Below are 13,150 nucleotides of genomic sequence, written 5' to 3'. Positions count from 1 at the left end.
AAGGGACTTAACACATACCCAACAACACCGCATAAATAAATAAAGCAGCTGCTGTATCCTTTCCATTCTCTCCCCTTGACCTGGGCAAATTAGGGAAGCAAGAAGAAACACAATAGCCAGTGTTTGCACGCCAGTTTACTTGTCAGCTGTCCCTTTAGACTTGAACTTTCCACCATGATGGAAATGTACCATATCTGCACATCTAGTACAGCAGCCACCTGCCACACGTGGCTATTGAACTTGTGAGATGTGGCTGGTACGACCAGGGAACTAAATTTTTACTGAATTTGAATTCACTTCAATTTAAATAGCCACATGTGGCGAGTGGCTACCATATTGGATGGTATTACAGATGAGAAAACTGAAGCTTCAGCAACTGACTTAAGGTCCCAGAGATTGTTAATGATTGATCATCAAAGACTAGCATCTAGGTCTGCCCAACTCCCAATCCTCTGTCTGTTTTCCGATTCCATGGCACTGCCTGTGACTTTGAGACCCCTGTAGCACAAGGACATGGTCCCCAAAGATCCAGCATTGGAACAGAGTGAGACCTGAGGTCAGGAAGCCACCAGGGATGGGGCCTGGAGCCCTTCCTGCACCCGACGGCAGTGGTCACAGATAGCTGCCACCCTCTGCACCCCCAGGCTTGTGTCCACCAGACAAGTATTGTATTCACTGTATGCTGTATGCACTGGCCAGTACAAGGGATTCAGGAGACACAGCAGAGAACAAGTCAGACAAGATCCCTGCCCTTATGTCCCTCACAAGCCAGTCAGGAAAACAGACTGAGGCAGGAGATAGATGGGCCCCAGGCTGGGTAGCTGGAGTTGTCCCCTGTGGACAGATACTCCAAAATAGTAGGAGCAAGAGAGGAGCTGAGTCCTGCCCAGATAAAAGATAGAGACCACATGTTTCTCATTCTCGAGGTCAAGGAGACATTCCTAACTATACATGTGCAGAAAGCCTCCTCAGAGGTCAAAAGAGAGGGGGAGTCACCTCATAGTAAGTGATGTCAACCTACCCGTAGGCCTCTTCGCTAGAATCCACCTTGGCTAAGAGATGTGTGCGCACACAGGGGAGGACCCTGAGATATACCAAATACGGACTCAGAACCAGGCAATGCAAGATGATTGGCCAAAGGAAACCCGGAAGAAATGCCTCATATAAGTGATTCAAACTACCACGGGGGCATGACTCTTTCTCTGAGTCCGCCCGTGTGTCTATCCACATGTACCCTTTTCCTCCTAATAAATACTTTACTTGTTTCGCTACTTCCCATCTCTCTTTGGAAGTTCATTTCTACAAAGCTGACGGGTTAGGACCTTGTCACTCGCCACTGGTCTAGTGGCTAGGATTCAGTGCTGTCACTGCTGTGGCCTGACTTCAATCTCTGGCTGGGAACTGAAACCCTGCTTCAAGCCACTGCAGGCCGAAGCCACCCGAGATCAAGAGATAGAGAAGTGAACAATACATATTTATATATTTGTGGATTTTGTTCATTTGTTCAGTAAATAATTGCTGAGTACCTACTAGACACCGGAGATACTGCAGTGAACAAGGTAGACGTGGTCTCTGCCAACATGGAACTTACATTCCAGTGAGGGGCAGGGGGCAACAAATGATAAAAAAAAATACATATTGTAATATAATAAATGTATTAGACCAGAAATTTCATATATGCTCTAAAGAATATAAATGAGATGTGGCAGTGGCTTCCTTCCTTCCTTCAATAGGGAAGCCAAGGAAACGTTCAAGCCCAGCCCCAAGAAATGAGAAATATCCAGCAGCTACTCAATGAATGCAGGGAAAAGCATTCCAGGCAGAGGGAACAGCATGTGTGAAGGCCCTGAGCCAGGCCCTCCATTAAGCATTATGCATGGATTATTTCTCCACAATCCCCCCAGGTATGTGCAGTTATTATCATTAATAATGGATAACAAGGCTCAAAGAAGAAGAGGGACTCCCTTAATACCTATATCCCTTAACTTCTCTAAGCGGCAGAGATGGGTTAGAAAGCAAGTTCATGTTACCACCAAAGCCCATCCCTTGATCATGAAACTCAGCCCCTTTGTCCTCTTTCTAGGAAAGACAGACATCAGTAAGATCATTGGAGCAGGTGGCAGGCACCTCCAGAGGGGTGAAGAGACATTCTGGCCCCGCAGCCTAAGCCACAGGCACAGCCAACAGCATCAGGGCCGCTTTGCAGGATCATACTGACCATACTGTGCAGATCGTCACTCCCTGGTCATAGAGCCAGATCCCAGACTTAAGCTGTGATTATCTTGTCACTGTCAATGGAGGTTCAGCCATAGTTATTAAAGAATGCCAAGGCTGGCTCTCCCTTCCCCTTTCCTTGAGAGGGGATCACAGAGGCATGAAGACACATGGGAGAAGGGATAGGGAAATAGGGAATAACAATGCAATAATCATAAAAATAGCAAAAACTTGTATCAGGCTTACTGTGTGCCAGGCACCATTCCAAGGGCTTCAAGTATACTAGCTTGTTTCATCTTCAAAACAACCCTGTAACCTCATCCCCATTTTGCAGATGAGGAAACTGAGGCCCAGAGGGTCTTATAACTCACCCAAGATGACATGGCTTATAAGTGGCAGAGCTGAGATTTGAAACCAGGTGGCTGACTCCTGAGTTCACACTTTAAAAAACAAACAACAACAACAAAAAAAAACTTTTTATTGTAAAATAAGGCAAACAGAAAAACATACAGAATAAATGTACAACTTAGCAAGAGGCAAACACCCTTGTAACTACCACATGGATCAATAAATAGAACTTTGGGAGTTCCCTGGCGGTCCAGTGGTTAGGACTCGGTGTTTTCACTGCCATGGCCCTGGGTTCAATCCCTAGTTCGGGAACTAAGATCCCACAAGCCTTCCACAAGCCGCATGGAGTGGCCAAAAAAAAAAAAAAAAAAAATAGAACTTTGCCAGACTCCCCAGAGACTCCCCTCTCTGTGCCCCATCCCAATCACAGCCCCCTCCCTCTCTCTACCTTAAAGGAACCACTGTTCAGACTTTTTTTTTTTTTTGGCTGCACAGGCATGTGGGATCTTAGATCCCTGACCAGGGGATCGAACCCACGCCCCCGCTATTGGAAGCGCAGAGACTTAACCACTGGGCTGCCAGGGAAGTCCCTATTCAGATTTTTATAGGAATAATTCCCTTGTGTTTCTTTATGTTTTTTTGTTCCACCGGAGTGCACATCTCTAGACACTGCCATTTATTCAGGCCCATTTTTGTTTGTTTGTTTGTTTGTGGCCATGCCACATGGCATGTGGGATCCAGGATCTTAGTTCCCCAACCAGGGATCAAACCCATGCCCCCTGCAGTGGAAGCACGGAGTCCTAACCGATGAACTGCCAGGGAAGTCCCTATTCAGGCCCATTTTTTAAAAAACCTTGATTCCTGGGACTTCCCTGGTGGCGCAGTGGTTAAGAATCCGCCTGCCAATGCAGGGGACACGGGTTCGAGCCCTGGTCTGGGAAGATCCCACATGCCGCGGAGCAACTAGGCCCGTGTGCCAACACTGCTGAGCCTGTGCTCTGGAGCCCGCGAGCCACAACTACTGAGCCTGCAAGCCACAACTACTGAAGCCTGCACGCCTAGAGCCCGTGCTCCGCAACAAGAAAAGCCACCACAATGAGAAGCCCGCGCACCGCAACGGAGAGTAGTTCCCGCTCGCCCCAACTAGAGAGAGCCCGTGTGCAGCAACGAAGACTCAATGCAGCAATAAATGAATAAATAAATAAATAAAGGTTAAAAAAAAAAAACCTGCTATAAAAAAAAAAAAAAAAAAAAAAAACAAAAAAAAAAAAAAAAAGAAGTCCCACCTGAGCCACTCCACCCTCCAAGGTCTGCGGTAGGGTCAGGCCTTGCCTCTCTGACCAGCATCATCTCTGCTCCTCCCTCCAGCCCAGTACACCAGGCAAGTGGAATTCTGCTTCGTTTCCCAAAGGAGTCACACTCTCCCTTACCTCCAGGTCTTTGCTTCTGCTGTTCCTTCAACCGGAAACACTCTTCCCCTCACTTCCTCTGACTGAGCATGGCTGAGCCTTCAGGTCCTAGCAGATCTGTCCCTTCCACCCCACTAGATTTGGTGGGTATCTTTTAGTACCCTCACTTCTCCTAGGCTAACCTCATAAGTAACCTAGTAAATAGCACTTATACCACTACATTAGCCTTGTCTGTTTTCTTATCCGTTTCCCCTTCCAGTCTGAGCTCCTAGAAGACAGGGACCCTGGCACAGGATCTGGCACATAGTAGGTGCTCAATAAACAGTGGTTGAATGCATGCATGAATGAGTTGCACTTTACAAGTCACAAGGAGGCAAATCCAGGCCCAGTTTAAGACCTTACAGACAAGGAGAACTCTTCTAAGATGACACCCACCCACCCAGGGGTGAAGATGCAGAAAGAATTCCTACCTGGGATAGGGTCCATCTAGGAAAATGGGTCTCAGTTCTTGGAAAGTAAGAGAAACTTTTCTTCAAATGATCTTATTAGGAACCCCTAGATATAAGACAAATTCAAGGGGAGAAGCACTAGTTTCAGCATTAGCAGAGGCAGAAGCCCCACCTCTGGGCCTCCCCTTGACTTGAGCGCTCCTCTGAACAGTGGCCTGTCATCTTCTCAAGTCGCTTTATCACAGCTGCCTTGTCTATGATTTTAGGAGGCCACAATACTGAGGACAGAAGTGTCCTAGCTGACACCCTAACTCTACCCTCTCCCTGTGGTGCCCCCAAGGGCTCATCCTGTCAGCGGACACAGATGCCCCCAGAAGCCCCCTTTCTACAAATGGCTCCTCTGGCCCTCCAAGGTCACTGGATTTCTGAAACAGTGTAGATCTGGGGGTCTTTGGGCAGAGCTAGGTACAGGAGCAGGCAGGGCTGCAGGCCTGCCTACTGGGGCACAGAGCCAAGGGCTTAGTCTCAGAATTGGATTATTCAAGTGAATTTGGAGCTCCCAGCCACCCTGGCCTCGGGGACACGAGGATTACCCAGGCCTCTGGCGGGGGGCGGGGCCCACAGTCCTTCCCTGCCAGATCGGAGAGCACGAATCCTCCACCTACCTTCTGCTTCCAGCCTTTAGCCCACAGCACACCTGCCTCCCTCGTGTCTGGGATTTACAGCAGTGTTATCCAAATTGAGGTCCTGACAGCATCAAGCATGCCCTGGAACTTGTTAGAGATGCAAATTCACTGAATCTGAATCACTGGGTGGGGCCCAGATCTGGGGGCGGGGCTAACAAACCCTCCAAGCGATTCTGATGAAAATACTCAAGTTTGAGAACCACTGGCTTGGAGAACATGGGTCCATCCCACACACCTGTCCGATTATGCCGCAAGCCTGTCAAAGATTCTGGGCGACTTCTACCCACAAACTTCTCCTTTGGATTCCTTCAGCCCTTGGCTTATAGAAATTAATTACAATGATTACAATGGATCCTGTTTAATAATGCCACTTTGCACAATTTCACAGCCCCTGGAGGTGGGCAATGCAATACCCTGAGATCATTTACTGTGGACTTTATTATCCTTTATTATCCCCTTATTGCACATGAGGAAACTGAGGTTCAGAGAGGAGACGTGACTGGCCCAAAGTCACACAGCAAGTAAATCCAGCACCTAACTACTATACCATCCTGCTTTTCACTCGGCAGAGAGGCTGGCAGCTGATTCCATTCTAATACATTCGTGTCCTCACACGCACTGGGATTTCCTCCAGGGCAAAAACCTTGTTATCACTTCCTCAGGAAAGCCTCTCCTGATCTCCCCAGAGAGTAGTCCAGGCCTCCTTATCCTACCCCACCAAAGGTCCCTGCATTTTTCCTTAAAAGCAGGATCACAATTTGCAATCACATATGGATGTGATTATCTCGACCAGTGTGAAAGCTCCAGGGAGGCAGGAAGTGAGGCAGACCCTGCTAGATGCTTACCCAACCAATATCCAGTCTCCTTTCCTTACAGAACTTGACTTTGTTTGGGGTAGAGGCAAATCCAGCTACATCACTATATGCCCCAGTCTCCCTTTCAGTTAAAGGTGGAAGAGGCTGGGTGCCTAATGGGAACTCAGTACAAGTTGAGTGCAGGGAGGTTCACCCAGTTCTGGGCGCGCAGCCGGTACTCAGGAAACGCGTGTGTCATCCAACCAGGCTGGAGAAGCAAAGACCCCCACCCCCCCCCACCCCCGCCCAACGGCTGCCTTTCTCTTGGAAATATTTTTATTGGTTCTGAGATAACAGGGCTGAGGCGAGGGGGGGACGGGCACAGAGCTAAGGAGGGCGGCGAGAGGCTCTGCCCCGGGGGGCAGACATGCTGTGTGGGGCGCCCCCAGCCAGCAGCGGCTGGGTCTATGGCACTCGGCGCCCGGCCTGACTTCCGCCGGCCTGGCGCGGTGGCCTCCTGGTCGGCGGGCGCCCCCTTTCCAGTTGCAGGAGTTGTGAGTCTTTCACAGTGCGGAGGGGCGGGGGTCCGGGGTGGGCACCTCCCCGGGGTGCAGGCAGGCCCCATCCGCCAGTACGTCCCGGGCTCTGGGCGGCGGCGGCGGCGGCGGGATGAGGCGAGCTCCGGCTCCTCTTCTCCCCGCCCGTGGAGCTTGGCAGTCCTGGAGGGGCCCTGGCGGCCTCAGCGGGACATCATCCGGACAAACTCTGCGGTGGGGTGCACAGGAGGGGGTGCGGAGAAAGCAGCAGTCAGGGCCCAGGACGCTGCCTCCAAACCTCCCTCGGATCGGCGGCCCCGTGTCTATTGCCACGGCCCCTGACCGATGCTGATCCCCAACGTCCACCCAGCATCTTCTTTTTTTTTTGCCCGCGCCACACGGCATGCGGGATCTTAGTTCCCCCACCAGGGATCCAACCGCGCCCCCTGCAGTGGGAGCGCGGAATCCTAACCACTGGACGGCCAGAGAATTTCCCCCATCCAGCATCTTCCAATCCACCTTCTACACAGCAGCTAGCAGGAGCTTTCTATCTGCATATCTGACCCCTCTCAAACCTCTCATGGTCCCCACTGGCTAACGTGCTGGATGCTGACACGACCCCAGGGCCTCCCTGTTCCGGCCCTAGCTGACATCTCCAGCCTCACCTGTCACCACTCACCTCCAACCACTAAGCTCTGACTCCACAGAGCTCCCTGTCAGCGCCTCAGGGGCAACCAACACTCGCCCCTCCCGCTCACCTCTCAGCTTTCCTGCAGCCTATCCCTGCTCCCTTCTCTTTTAACTAGACTTCATTTTTTAGACCAGTTTTAGGTTCACAGCAAAACCGAGCAGAAAGTACAGATTTCCCATACGCTCCCTGCCTGCCATACACACGCACGGTCTCCTCCATCGTCAACATCCTCCAGCAGAGGAGGACGTTGGTTACAGTCAATAAAGCTACGCTGACACGTCATTATCACCCCAAGTCCACGGTTACATTAGGATTCATCCTTGGTGTTGGACATTCTGTGGGTTTGGACAAATGTATAATGACATGTATCCCTATTGTACTATCATACAGAATAGTTTTATTGCCCTAAAAATTCTCTGTGTTCCCCGTCTTCATCCCTCCCTCTCCTCACAACCCCTGGCAACCACTGATCTTTTCACCGTCTCCACAGTTTTGTCTTTTCCAGAATGTCATATCGTTGGAATCACAAAGTATATAGCCTTTTCAGACTGGCTGCTTTCATTTACTATGCATTTAAGGCTCTTCCATGTCTTTTCATTACTTGATAGCTCATTTCTTTTTAACGCTGTACAATATTCCATTGTCTGGATATACCATAGTTAATTTATCCATTCACCTACTGAAGGACGTCTTGGTTGCTTCCAAGTTTTGGCAATTATGAGTAAAGCTACTATAAACAACAAATCGGTTTGCAGTTTTTTGTGTAGATATAAGTTTTCAATTCCTTTGGGTAAATATCTCTTCCTTCTTTTTCACCTGCTGGCTCCTACTCATCTCTTAGGGCTCTACTTACTTATAGCCTCCTCCAGGAAGTCTTCCCTAATCCCCCCTCCCAGCTCGGCAAAGGTGCCCCCATTGTGCTCCACAGCCTGCTGTACTTCCCTCAAACAGCATGGACTATACTGCTGGCTTCGGCTTTCCTTGCTGGTCTTGGGCTTCTCAAGGCAGGGATCAGGTCTCAGCACACACTAGGTGTACAACACATGCTGGTAGAATGAATGGGGGATGCTGGGCTTTCAGGGAAGAGCTGGCATCTGTGGGAGTCACTACCTGGACATGGGGTGACCTGAAATGTTCAGCTCTCATGGTAGCAAAGCCTTCTCTCCATTGCCACACTCTCTTTGACCTTGAAGACCAGCTACTCCCCAGAAAAGGCCTCCCAGCCTTTGTGTTCTGGACATATTCACAGTCTTGCTCATGTTTATCTTGCCTTTCTGCTCAGAATGCACGTTCCTGGAGTGCAGAATCAATGGTTTGCTGTTTGTTTGGGTTTTTTTCTGTATCCCACGGTGCCTCGGACGGTGTCATGTACAGTGTAATGTATGTAGTGGTTGAGATTCCAGGCCTGAGTTTATGACCCAGCTCTGCCTCTTACCAGTTAGCAAGTTATATTACTTCTCTGAGCCTCAGTTTCCTCATCTATAACATGAGGTAATAATGTGCAGTCCCTAGAGTCATCATGAAAATTAAATGAGATAATATGTGTAAAGCTACTTAGTACAGTGACTGGTATACAATAAGTGTACAGTTATAGATGATCACTATTATGATTATTATTGGTTATTTTAAAAACACTTTTACTGAGCATTCATTATGTGTCCGGTACTGAGTTCTGTGGGAATGACAGAGATAAAGAAAGTGGGGTTCCTCTTCTCCAAAAGTTCAGAGTCAAGCAGAGATATAACTAGCGTTTAGGGGTCAGTGTGAAGAATGAGGGTGAGCCTGAGGTGCTGTGAAAGCCCAGAAAAGAGGAAGTTCAATCTGGGGAATGAGGAAAGCAGTGTTGGAGGGAGTGGCCCCACTGCTGGGTCTTGAAGGATGAATAGAATTTAGGCCCAGCGAAGAATAGGACAAAAGGCATCCTGACAAAAAGAACAACGTATTCAAATGAGAGCTTAGGAGGTTCATGGACCACCTATGGCTTTAAGGTGGAGTGTGAGTGAAGGAATGGTAGGAGCTGTGGCCAGAGAGGTGAGCCGTGGAGAGATTTTAGGGGGCCTGAGTGTCAGGTTGAGGAATGTGGTATTCAGAAAATACCTACATGGATGGATGCAGGAGTAGGTGGACAGATAGATGGAGAGAGATGGATGGGGGCAGATGGACACAGGGATGGATGGATGGATGAGTACATGGATAGAGATGGGAAAATGACTGTACAGACTGATGGACAGATCAGTGGAAGTATGGGTAGAAATATAGGCAGATGAGTAGAGATATACAAATGTATGAATGAATGTTGAGAGGTAGAGATGCATGGATAGATGGAGAGAGGTACATGGGCAGATGGATGCATGGATGAATGCATGGGTGAATGTAGAGAAGAATGAATAGGTGCATGGATGGATAGATAAGGCCATAGATAAATGGTTCTATGGATAATTGTTTAGACATGGGTGAGTGGGCACCAATTATAAAACAATTTATAAATAGGCACCTGGACAGATAAAGAGATAGATGGATGAAAAGATGGAGAGATAGATATGGAAAATGGACAGATGGTTGGATGGATGGATGGGTGTAGGGATGGAAGGCAGATTAGAGGGGTGGCAGGATGGAAGGGTAGGGGGATGGAAAGTTGGAGTGCACTGATGATTGCATCATGGATACACACGTGGAGGGCTCTATGGATGCCCACTACTGCCCTGGTTTCTCTTCCACTCTCAAGACCACTTCCACCTACCTTCAAAGTCCACTCGTCCATCCCCATTGAGGTCCACATCTCGGATAATTTCCTCTATGTCTCGGTGTCCCACCTGATGACCCAGGAGTTTCCTCATGGCCTCTCGTAACTCACTGGTACTTATCTCCCCATCACCATTGGTGTCAAACTAGAGAGGGCAGGAAGGAGGGAGGAGTAGCTACAACATGGAGACTGTTGGAAACAGATCCCGAGGTTGAGCCCCTTCTCCAGCACCACTGTCTCGCCTTCCCCGGATCCCTTCTCTGTCCAAGCTCCTTCCCCTGGTCTGGGATCCAGAGCTCACGTTTCCATCCCGGGTTGGAATTCTAACAAGCTCCCTGCCCCTGCCTGTCCACTGCCCATCACTCACCTCTCGGAAGGCATCTCGCAGTTCCTTTACTCCAATCATATCTGCTGTCTCCGCCAGGAGTTTAGGTCCCATTAGCTCCACAAAGTCATCAAAATCCACATGGCCACCCACTGGGGACAGAGGAACAGGCTGGATCATCCATCTAACCACTGCCCATCTGGGACTTCCCTGGAAGTCCAGTGGTTAAGACTCTGCACATCCACTGCAGGGGTCACGGGTTCGATCCCTGGTCGGGGAACTAAGATCCCGCATGCCGCGTGGTGCGGCCAATAAATAAATAAATAAATATTTTAAAAAATAAAAATTTAACCACTGCCCATCTCCAACTAGGCAACCGAGGGAACTGCCAACCCTCCTTGACCTGCCCAGCTCCAGGCCCAGGGTATAAAAGCAAAGGCCAAATGAGGACAGAGAGGTGACCATGGACGGAGGGTTGTCACAGAATGGCTCAGGGGAGTGGCTGGAGGTTGACTAAATGAACAAGTCAGGAAGTTGACAGGGGTAGATATGGAGGGGAGAAAGAAATATTAGGTCACAGAGACAGGCAAAGAATTTCAGAGAAGGAGAGACAGAGACACACATGCAGAAAAGCAGAGAAAGAAGCAGAAGCCGTGGGCACCTGGCCCACCTGCCCCTGCCTTTCCCTCATTGTGCAAATAGAACTCACCTTCCAACCGGCCCTCAGTGGGGAGAAATACAGGGGACCTGCCCCCCGGGGCCTGCTCACAGCACTTTGAGCCAGTGACTGAGTTTGGGGGATAAATACCCAGCCCGAGAGGTAAGGGCTGGGGACAACTCCGAGGTGGGCCTGCTACACCAGCTTCCCGAGCTCCCGGCAGAACTAGACTCCATCACCCACAGTGGCAGCTGCTCCAGCGCCTCCTGCCTTGGCTCCTCGTCTTCGCCCTCTCATCTCGCTACCCCCTACCGATGCCGTCCTGCCCCTACGGAGTAAACTACCGCACTCAAACCCCTGTCTCCCCGTCTGCTCCTGGGAGAATGAAAATGAAGACAGAGAAAAACATAATAATGGCATCCTCTGTTCACCTCTTACTGTGTGCCAGGTATTTGGCTCTTTTAAATACGTCCAAAAAAGAAAAACAGACTCACAGTTACAGAAACAAACTAGTGGTCACCAGTGGGGAGAGGGAAGTGGGAGGAGGGGTGAGATAGGGGCAGGGGATTAAGAGATGTCAACTACTATGTATAAAATAAATAAGCCACAAGGATATAGTATACAGCACAGGGAATAGAGCCAATATTTTATTATAACTTTAAATCGAGTATACTATATAAAAATTTTGAATCACTATGTTGTACACCTCAAACTAATATAATATTGTAAATCAAGCATACTTCAATAAAAATAAAAAAGAAACTTCCATAATAGGCAAATCTACTTAGACAGAAAGTAGATTAGTGGTTGCCTAGGGCTGGGGAGGGACTCGGGGGTAATGGCAAAGTGATACAGGGTTTCTTTTGGGGGCCATGAAAATATTCTGAAATTGATTGTGGTGATGGTTGCACAACTTTAAATATACTAGAAGCCACTGAAGTGCATGCTTTAAGTGAGTCAGTTGTATGGTCTATGAATTATATCTCAATAAAGCTGTTACCAAAAATAAAAATAAAAAATAAATGAATAAATAAACCAAGAAAAAATAATAGAGAAATAAACATACCCCCAATTGACTTCCTGTGCTCTACTCCCTCTATTCCACCCCTCATTTTACAGGTGAGGAAATCGACGCACAGAGAGAGTGAGTGGTTTGCCCCAGGTCACAGAGCTGGGAAGAGGTGGGCCGAGAACTTGAACCCAGGCAGAGGACAGCAAGGGCGAGGCCGGGGAGGAAAGGAGGTACCCGGTGGAGGGACTCACGGTTCATGTTGATCTGCTGAGACAGCTCGATAAGCTCCATCTCGGTGGGCATGTAGCCCATGGTGCGCATGCAGTTGCCCAGGTCCCGGCAGTTGATGTAGCCGTCCTTGTCTTTGTCAAACTCTCTGAAGGCCTCCCGGAGCTCTGGGGAAGAGAAGGAAGGGGGGGAGGGTAGAGTCTCTGGGGCAGAGGCAGCCCGAGGGCCTGCTGACTCTTGCATTCCTCCAACGCCGGGCTCCGCAGAGGATGCCCGGCTCTGCACCAGGCCCCGTTTGCAGGAGGCCTAGATATCTCTGCCTCTCTTCCCACCCACCTCCCTCTCCTCATCTTTCTGGATGGCTGAGCAACCCTCTCCCCTAAGGGGCCAGTTCTTACCTTCAATCTCCTCTGGCCGCAGTGATCTGTCCTGAAACAAAAGAACATGTCCTATTAGCAGCTGCAAGGGGCCCAGAAGTCATACAATGCCCAGCTGAGGGCCGTCCCAGTGGCAGCAGGCACTGGGCGGGAGGTGATGGGGCAGCAGCGGAGGCGTGCCTGGACCATGTCCTGGAGGGGAAAGGATGCAGCCCCACGTGTCCCACAGACATGGGAGATGCCCAGGGAACTAGGAGCCCTCTCCAGCCTGGGTACAGAACCTCTGGGCCCCCAGTCCCTTATTCCAGACACAAGAATGTGTCAGCGAACAGAGCTGGTCTGGAGGCCAAAACCTGTAAATAAAACAGGGTTAGCGGGAGGTCACAACAGAAGGAAGAGGGCTCTACCCAAAGAAACCAGGAAGAGCAAGGGAGAAGAGGCCTGCAAAGCAATGGGAGAAGCGAGGGGCTGGCGGGGGCAGTGGGGGCCCAGACAGGCACCCAAGAGGGAGGAACAGGAGGAGGAGGAAGAGCCGAGGGAGTGGAGGCAGGATGAGGGCGTGCCCTGCTTTCTGGGCACCGCCCCACCTTCTCCAGTTGGACCCCCATCCTATACCTCGCCCTGTCACAGGACACAGCATAGGACCCTGGGGGCTGCCAGTGCCTCTGGCGGCTGCCAGG

At 49.9% G+C, this 13,150-nt stretch overlaps 1 protein-coding gene across 4 annotated transcripts in view; it reads right to left on the bottom strand.

Moving 5' to 3' along the window:
- Positions 1-3,795: 3,795 nt before the first annotated feature.
- The window catches only part of CABP1 (calcium binding protein 1), a 58,396-nt gene continuing 49,041 nt past the window's right edge, over positions 3,796-13,150 (bottom strand). For 3 of the 4 annotated variants that reach the window (XM_036823507.1, XM_036823509.1, XM_036823510.1), the window contains 5 exons: positions 12,492-12,522; positions 12,117-12,260; positions 10,238-10,347; positions 9,868-10,015; positions 6,640-6,665 (listed from right to left, as the gene is read on the bottom strand). In XM_036823507.1, coding sequence (XP_036679402.1) covers positions 6,640-6,665; positions 9,868-10,015; positions 10,238-10,347; positions 12,117-12,260; positions 12,492-12,522 — 459 coding nt within the window. Of the gene's footprint in view, positions 6,666-9,867; positions 10,016-10,237; positions 10,348-12,116; positions 12,261-12,491; positions 12,523-13,150 lie in introns of all 4 variants that reach the window. The other variant, XM_036823506.1, reaches the window with a different exon arrangement.

The sequence above is a fragment of the Balaenoptera musculus genome, chromosome 14 (assembly GCF_009873245.2).
Source record: "Balaenoptera musculus isolate JJ_BM4_2016_0621 chromosome 14, mBalMus1.pri.v3, whole genome shotgun sequence".
NCBI lineage: Eukaryota > Metazoa > Chordata > Mammalia > Artiodactyla > Balaenopteridae > Balaenoptera > Balaenoptera musculus.
This window is presented reverse-complemented; position numbering and strand designations above follow the sequence as displayed.